General features: G+C 40.2%; 1 protein-coding gene across 1 annotated transcript in view; it reads right to left on the minus strand.

Moving 5' to 3' along the window:
* The window catches only part of DCC (DCC netrin 1 receptor), a 521,919-nt gene that overhangs the window by 401,342 nt on the left and 111,148 nt on the right, over positions 1-9,429 (minus strand). The window contains exon 3 of the mRNA XM_027769938.1: positions 5,983-6,139. Within this exon, the coding sequence (XP_027625739.1) occupies positions 5,983-6,139 (157 nt within the window). The remainder of the gene's footprint in view (positions 1-5,982; positions 6,140-9,429) is intronic.

Consider the following 9,429-nt stretch of genomic DNA (forward strand, 5'->3'; position numbering starts at 1 on the left):
CCCTTCTCCTCTATTCTCCTCTCGGGATCTTGGGCACGCACGCACACGCGCCAGGCGTGAGTTTAAGCCACTGGGTCCGGGACTCGAACTGCGGTCGACTATGTGGGAGTCCAGCGACATAGCCATTACACTAACTGCTGGTCCCTGATTCAGGTTATATTTTGATGGTACTTTCAAGACTGGGTGATGGATTGGGTATGAAATAAGAGAAAGAAATTAAGAATTATTTCAACAAGCACTAGAGGGCAGTGCTTTGGTAATGCAATGCTCTGTGAACTGACCCATATGAAAAGGTTCTGGGTTCACTTCTGGGGGCCTCTCTAAGCATCAGGCACAGATGTGTCCATGATCTGAGGCTTGCTGAAGCTAAGGGTGGATTCTGGCATCAAGACTCCATTAAGAGTGCTGTTTCTTTCCTTACCATCCCTGCCTTTTGCTTATACAATAAAGAAAAAAAAAAGATTTTTAAAAATATTTTAAATATTTGATCTGATTACTAAAAAATATAAAGATTTCAAAAAGATGGGAGAACCTGCAATAAAAAGTATCTAGGGGGAGACTGGGGTTGAAGAAAAACATGTATTTTTTTTTTATTCTTCTATTTTAAATGACCACGAGACATCAACACTGAGAAGTCAATCAGGAAAATGTATATATGAGTCTATATCAAGAATGGAGTTACTAATTTGAAAGACATCACCATATTGATAGCCTACACCATCATAAAGTAGTTAAGAGTTAACCAACACCTGGATCCTGGGATAATCAATTCAATATCGAGAGAGCAGAGTGTGAGCCTGAAAATGAATGAGGAAAGGGTTTTGAATAGAACTGGGAGAGCATGTGTAACAAACACCAAGGGAAGAAAGAGTTTCCTTAAAGGAAAAGGGATCAAATGTGACGAAATTTGCTAATTGGCCAAGTAATGCAAGGGCCAGAAATTGAGGATACGGTTTAGCAACATGGAAGAAACTGGTGAATCTCTGTAAGAGCAGTTGCAGTGAAATACTACAGACAAAATAATAATGGATATATGAAGCAAGGTGTTGGTGTGAGGTCAGGAAAGTCAAGGAATCTTCCTACCAAGGAAGCAGAGAAAGAAGTGGTAAAGGAGAAAGAAGTGAGATTGAGAGAGAATATGTTGAGGCAGAAATGACAGCGATTGCTTGTCTGCTGCTGGACATGGCTCACCTGAGTGGGAGACACTGATAACGCAGGAGAGGGAAGGAAGGGCTGAAGGTTTGAAAAGCTTGCTGAAATACACCAACAGGTGGCATGATGGTTAAGGCACTGGACACTCCCACATGGCGAACCATGGTTCAAGTCCCTGACTTGGTGGCTTGCTTTCTCACTTTCCCTCTTTCTCTCTTTGTCTCTCATTTGTCAAATTAATTTTTTTTTAAACAATGAATAAATGAAGTTAAATAAATAATTGTTTGTTTGTTTTTAAAAAAAAAAGATGGGATCTAGTGCACAAGTAAAGACTGAGCCTTAATTTAAGAATGCAGATAATTCCTTCATAGGAGTTTGAGGAAGGATAAGTTATATGCTTAAAGATATACTTGGATAGATAATTTAGATATGGTAATTTGCAGAACTCCCCTTCTGATATACCAGGAAATTCAAAGCAAGTCCACCAGAAATGAAAGAAAGTGTCTCAGAGATTTAAGAAAAGTGGAAGAGGCATGAAGTATCATTAGAGCATGTGTGAGCCAGGATGACTGATGGATGTAGAATAATCACCAGTGGCATTAATAGGCATTACAAGATTAACAGCTAGGACTATGAAGTGGGATAAGTCAGACCAGCTGGACCTTTTCCTCCAGCTACATTCAGCCAAAAGAGTGCAAGAATAGGTAGAAAGTAACATCAAGTTGTTCTTTTGCTAAGCAAGTAATGTGAAATGAGAAAATAGCAAGTACAACATTCAAAATATTGGTGTATTTCAGCAAGCGTTTCTAATAACTGATCATTGAATTTTTTTTTTTTTTTGAGAGATTTTCACTGTAGGGCGTGTGCGCTCACCAGACAGACAGAGAGAGACATAGAGACAGAAAGCGAGAAATCACCCCCCAGGGGGGATGGTTACACCGCAATCCCTTCTCCTCCATTCTCCTCGCGGGATCTTGGGCACGCACGCACACACGCCCGGCGTGAGTTTTAAGCCACTGGGTCCAGGACACGAACCGCGGTCGACTACGTGGGAGTCCAGCGACATAGCCATTACGCTAACTGCTGGTTCCCCTGATCATTGAATCTTAGCCTTCATTTTTCTTTGTAAGGTTCTTGCCTAGGGTACATGTGCCTACCTGATGGAGACAGAGAGAGAGTGAGAGGGAAAGTAAGAAATCATCCCCCAGGTGCATGGCCATGCTACACCCTTTCTCCTCCATTTTCCTCCTGGGATTTGGGGCATGTATGCACACACGCCCAACATGATTTTTAAGCCATGAGGTCTAGAATGTGAACCACAGTTGGCCATGTGGGAGTCCAGCACTATAACCACTATGACACCTGCTAGCCCTGAATTTTAGCCTTATAATGAGCAAATAAAAACAGGAAGGGAGAGAGGCAGCAAAAACACAAGAGGTTCAATCAAGTATAGGTTCCTGTGTTGTCAAAGCTTTTCTGTAATCAGAATCTTAAATGGAAGATAGGAAAAGAAGAATCTGGAAAATGAGGTGGGAACATGACGTTGAAGATGAGATCGGGGAAAGGCCGTCGAGGTTGGTGTAGGGCAATGTAGGATGATGAGAGTGAGTAGCCAAGGAGATCTGGAGAACTGATGCTTGGACTTGAATAACAAGAAAGATTTCAACAGACGAGAACAGGATGAAATTGTATTAGAAGCAGAAAACTGAGTAGTTATGAAAATCAATGGTTCACACAAAAGAAAGCAACTTATTATCATTGGGGTTGTTGTTATTGTTATTTACCACTCTTGAACCTTATTTTCAGCCTCTTTTCCACACTGCCCCTAAGCACCACGATTCGAAGACCCTCCACTCAGCCTGTGTGCAGTGCCCTGAATGCTCTACCTGAGTCTTCTTCCTTCCTTCTCATGGTAATTTGGAGAGGCAGAGTTTATTTTCCTTTTATCCATTCAGGGACACAGATATTATTTCTGGTTTATACATACTTAGATATAGAAAAGTTGTATATCTGATAACAGTAGGACCCTTTTCAAATCTAGCCATTTGGACTTAAAATGGCATATTTTTAACCTCTAGGCTATAAGAACTACCCTTATCCCTATAGCTAGATTGGGGCCAACTTCCACTCAGAAGCCTTTGTAAGTTACTATGTATATGACTTAATACAGAAATTGTATTGTACTTAAATTGAATAGCATTCATATTTTTGAGCAGTAGACTAGGTGATCCAAACTGCATTTCAGAAAAATAGCCACAGACAGTGAAAAGGATAGAGTAGGAGGTGGAAGCTATTTCCGGAGCTCAGGTACAGGATGATGGAAATATCAGTCAGGGAACAGAGCAGGCAGGGCCACACTGAGGCTGAGGCGGACGTCACATGCCTTGACAAAGAAATGGCGGTGCTGAGGGGGAGCCAAGTGTGGCTTGGGTTTTTTCGCTTGGTCAACTGGATGGAAAATAATAACATAAAACGAAAAGAGAGGAAAATCTATTTAAAGAGAAGACAGTGAGCACAGTTTTAGGCAGGTTTTAATTTAAAGTGTCTCTAGATAATCTATGTAAAAACATGAAGATGACGGGGCAAGAATGAGTTCCGGATATTTTCACAACAGCACCCGCTGAGATCCAAAGGACAAATGAAATAGCATCAGGTCGCAGTGCTAAATAGTCACAGAGATGACAGGAAAACAGAGGCCTGCCTCTTCGTAGTAACGGACGGTCTTAGTGTGCATACGGCTATAGGTGTCTATTTTTCCTTTGATTTTAAAGTCAGGTCAAATTGTAAACGAAAATAGAAACTTAAAAAGGATGTAACCTTGCTGCCAAGTAGAAAGAAAAGCATGTTGAGACCCAGCGTGAGAGGAGTTATATTATACTGCCTGATCATCACCCAGCAGCATCCTGAACTAAATGCCGCTCTGGCAAAGCCCAGCCTATATTATTCCTTTCAAATCTGAAAGGCTTTCTGAAAATCACTATGTGTTTAAAGCATTCACAAATTTGAGAGATTAGAAGACTAGCACATGAATCCCTGCTTCTTGCCACAGAGAACTTATCTGACATCTACCTTAGACTTAGAAATAAAAATACAGTGTCTTACAGTGGTGAAAATACTGGGGTAAGGGAGATTATAATCTTGAAATCAGACACATTCAGGTCACTTTTACATAGTCAGTAAGAGTCTTCATAGTAACAACTTACGGCAGTATTAGACGCTCTGCCATGACCTTTACATATGCAACCTATTAATAATTTAACTCTTTTAAAAATAATTTCTTATTTAATTTTATTTATTACTATTATTTTTTAAAGAATTATTTTATTTAACTTTATTTATTTGCTTTTTAAAATTTGACCAGAGAGGGTTAAAGAAGGAGAGAGAGAGAGAGAGAGAGAGAGAGAGAAAGGAAGCACAGTGCGACGTATGCTATTCAATTTAAGTACAATACAATTTCTGTATTAAGTCATATACATAGTAACTTACAAAGGCTTCTGAGTGGAAGTTGGCCCCAATCTAGCTATAGGGATAAGGGTAGTTCTTATAGCCTAGAGGTTAAAAATATGCCATTTTAAGTCCAAATGGCTAGATTTGAAAAAGGTCCTACTGTTTATCAGATGTACAGCTTTTATGTATCTAAGCATGCATAAACCAGAGAGAGAGGGAGAGAGAGAGAAAGCAAGTCACCAGTGGTCAGCTATGTGGGAGCAGTCAAATTGTGGTCACCCATGTGGGAGTCCAGCATCTCAATCACCACACACCCTGCTGGCCCCAACGATTTAATTCTAACAAAACCTTATAAATGAGGTATTACTACTCTTTCCTTGTTAAAGTGTAAAGTGAGGCACAGTGAATTCATGACCTTTTCTTGAAATCACGTGATGTCAATGACACATTCGGAATTATAAACAGGCCACAGTGGTTCTTTTATAACTTGTCATCTTGATGTACACCCTAATTCTGTTTTTTTACCACTTCATTATTTCTCTTTTTGTAGAGGTTTTTGCTATAGGGCACGTGCACTTGCCAGAAAGAGAGATACAGAGAGACAGAAAGTGAGAAATCACTCCCTAGAGGGAATGGCCATGCCGCAATCCCTTCTCCATTCTCCTCTCAGGATCTTTGGCATACATGCACCTGTGCCTGTCATGAATTTAAGTCACCGGGTCCAGGGCTCAAACTGTGGCTGACTACATGGGAGTCCAGCGGCATAGCCATTATGCTAACTGCTGGTCCCACCACTTCATTTTTTTTTTTAAAGAGAGATTTTTGCTATAGGGTGTGTGCACTCGTCAGAGAGACAAAGAGACAGAAAGTAAGAAATCATCCTCTGGGGTGATGGCCACAGCATAATCCCTCTCTTCCATTCTCTCAGCATCTTAGGCATGTATGCACACGTGCCAGCATGAGTTTTAAACCACCAGGTCCAGGACTCAAACCACTGTCAACTACATGGGTGTCCAGCAACATAACCACCATGCCATCTACTGGTTCCCTTTATCACGTTAAAAATCAAGAAAATTAAAAAAAAGATACCATATACTCATATTACATTCTTTCTTTTTTCCAAGTAAATTTCATATAAGTCTGGGACTCAAACCGCAGTCAGCCATGTAGGAGTCCAGTGCCCTTATTAACCACCATGATACTTGCCAGACTAAATTATTATTATTCTGTAAAGAATCTTGCTTTTACAAACAACACATCTCCATTTCACTCAAAGAGACTTCATACATTCTCCAAAGTCCCTTCTCGACATCTGCTCCTTTCTCTTCTGGTATACACTAGAAGAGAAGATGGATTAGGCTGAAGTTTAGTGGTAGCACCCACCTGTTGTCGCCTTCTCTAGAGAAGAAGACCGTGAAAGTTTGAATGTTCCCTCTTGCTTCTGCAGGTGGGCGCCAGCTCAGACGAACAAATCGACTGGAAACCAGGACAGGAACCACATCTCTGGGAGCAGAAGGGAGGACACTGGAGCTTGGGATAGCTGAGGAGAAAAGAGGGGAGGCTGTCAGAGGTGTGGGAGCCACAGCTGGGAACTGGACAGAAGGAAGGAGCTGACCTCCTACCAGTCATAGCCATGCTACCATCAAGAGCATATGTTCTAAAGAATGGAAGAAAAAGAAGCAAAAGCATGTGGTAAGTGGAATTAAAGGCATATTAAATTTCTTGGATTTTAAAATGGCAGATCACTAATAACACACACAATACCATTCCAAATTTTTCCCGTTTCTATTTTTCATAGGATCCATATCAATAAGGTGGGAGGGATTTTTAGGCAAGAAACAGGGAGATCATTTGGGTACTGTCTAATTTGGGCAAGCATAAAATTCCAGAAAGACCTTACTGTAGAAGGACACATGATTCTATATTGCAAAGGGGGTCATACTTCTCATGACTTCAAATGACAACAGAAAAGATCCATCTATGGGTGATGTCAAAGCATAACAAAATTATTTGAAATAATTAATAATATAACTCGGGAACCAGCAGTTAGCGTAATGGCTATGTCGCTGGACTCCCACGTAGTCGACCGTGGTTCGTGTCACGGACCCGGTGGCTTAAAACCCACGCCGGGCGCGTGTGCATGCGTGCCCAAGATCCCAAGAGGAGAATGGAGGAGAAGGGATTGCGGTGTGGCCATCCCCTCTGGGGGGTGATTTCTCGCTTTCTGTCTCTCTGTCTCTCTCTGTCTGTCTGGCGAGCGCACGCGCCCTATAGTGAAAAACCTCTCAAAAAAAAAAAAATCTAATAAAAAAAAAAAGAAAGAATTAATAATATAAACCCACAACTCTCTCTGGAATGAAATAAGAGTTGAATGGTAAGTAGAAAAATGAATAAACAAATAAATAACAATAAACAAATAAATAAACAAATCTATCTTTGAAACAAAGGTAGATACTATTATCCAGAATATAAACACAGTATGTTAAATATCAAATAAAATCAAATATAAAATCAGATTTACAATGATTATTCTGTTAAAGAGCCTATCAGCTTTTTTAAGACTTCAAAAAGAGCTGCCCTAGAGTCACAATCTCACAGACTCAATTTTTGGAGGGGAATTTTTAATACTTTAAGAAAATGTGCTCATTAAGTTTTAGTAAGCAGTGAAGTCTTATAATTTCTAACCAATACACACACACACACACACATACACACACACACTAATGAATAATAATAATACTTAAGAAAAATTTATAAATAAATTAATTCTTTAAAGTACTGACTCCATGGTTGAAATGTTTTACAGTAGAAAAGACATAACCCAAGCAGGGTTAATTGGCAAGGAGTTTAGTAAAGCTTTAATGCAGAACTTAAAAACTATGGAGATTTCCCCCTCTCTGTCTACATTTGCTAGCATAGCCATGACTCCAATTCCTCAAGAAGTGCCTTAAGTAACAAAGTAGTTACCACAAAACCTCTTTTTTTTTTTTTTTTTTTCTTTTTTGGAGAGGATTTTTGCTACAGAGCATGTGTGATCACCAGAAAGACAGAGAGAGACAGAAAGCAAAAAATCATCCCCCGGGGGGATGGCCACGCCACAATCCCTTCTCCTCCATTCTCCTCTCAGGATCTTGGGCACGCATGCACACACGCACAGAGTGAGTTTAAGCCACCAGGTCCGGCATTCCAATCACGGTCGACCACATGGGAGTCCAGTGACATAACCATTATGCCATCTGCTGGTTGGTCTCACAAAATATCTTTAAAAAATTTTTTTTGAGAACTTTTTGCCTTAAGACATGCGTGTGATAGGGAGAGAGAGAGATAAAAACAGTGAGAGGGAACGTGAGAAATCACCCTACGATCTCTTCTCCTTCATTCTCCTCCTGGGATCTTGGACACTCAAACACATACTCAGCAGGATTTTCTTTTCCTTTTCTTTTTTAGAAGAGATCTTTGCTATAGGGCACATTCACTCGCCGGAGCGACAGAGAGAGACAGAGAGTCAGAGAGCGAGAAACCACCCCTCAGGAGAAACTGCCCACACCACAATCCCTTCTCCTCCATTTTCCTCTCAGGATTTTGGGTATGCACACATACATGTGCGGTGTGAGTTTCAAGTCTCTGAGTTTAGGACTAGAACCATGGTTGGCCATGTGGGAATCCGGCGATGTAACTGCTATGCCATCTGCTGGTCCCATCACAAAACCTTATTTTATCGGAGCTTATTTACACTGGATTTGACACAATTTGAAGTAAATTATTTTTGTAATTTTTAAGGGTCACAAAGTCAGCAAATTAAAAGCTAACAGAAATAAACAAAAAGCAGCAGTTTTCACAGGCAGCCTGCTAATAAAGGGGATGACAGAAAAAAAGTTCTACAAAAAATAAAGATACACACTTGCACAAACACAGTACATATAGTAGAACCATATTTGCCATATTTAGAGTAGAATTTAACAACTGATATTCATAGGAATAACTCTGAACCATCCACTATTGGAAAACTAGCTTTTCAAATGTTTAGAGCATTTATAATTTACAATAAAATTTTTTATTAATCATGTAGTATGTGTATGTGAATTTGTAATCACCTCCCTAAATCCAGCAAACATGGGCTTCTAGTCCCAAATCACAAGAATGCATTTCCCTACCTATAATCTTCAAAAACTGGCTTTGGAGGACATTTTTTTTTTCTTTTTTCTTTTTAGCAAAGTTAGTTTCCATTCTTGCATTTACTTTGTACAGGGACTGGCTGAGTTTGTAACTCCAATTTGTTGGAAAAATTCATTTGGTGGAGGGAGGAGGATACCTCATTTCCCCAATGCTCCAGAAACATCAGTTTACAGTTCCAGTTATACAGAAAATGACAGGTTTTAAAGAATGGCAGAAAGCTTCCTAAGTTATTTCTGGCTTCATAGATTCTTTGACTACTTCATTGTAGATAAAATTTCCATGTGCTTTCCCGACCAGCACAGTATTTGAAATAGATGTGAGTTAGTCAATCTTTTACAGCAGACTGTGATGGGAGGGGAAAAGATTGATGTCTGGATATGAAATCCTTCTCTCGAATGTATGGGTGACATAAAGCTTCTTGACAAAAAGCTTTATTTTCACATACCACAGACAGCTCAAACCAGCACACAGAAGTGAACTAATTATCTCCCTCCCCTTTAGCCCCATTCTCCTCCAGGGCTGCTGATGTCAGATTTGTCCATGTTGTGAACTGCACAGCCCAGAAACCCCAAATGCACCCCCTATTCCTAACTCTCCCTCATTCCCCACAACATTCTAGGAGCACCCCCCTTCTGGATATCTCTCAAATTGACC

The sequence above is a fragment of the Tupaia chinensis genome, unplaced genomic scaffold (genome assembly GCF_000334495.1).
Source record: "Tupaia chinensis unplaced genomic scaffold, TupChi_1.0 Scaffold000098_2, whole genome shotgun sequence".
In the NCBI taxonomy this organism is placed as follows: domain Eukaryota; kingdom Metazoa; phylum Chordata; class Mammalia; order Scandentia; family Tupaiidae; genus Tupaia; species Tupaia belangeri.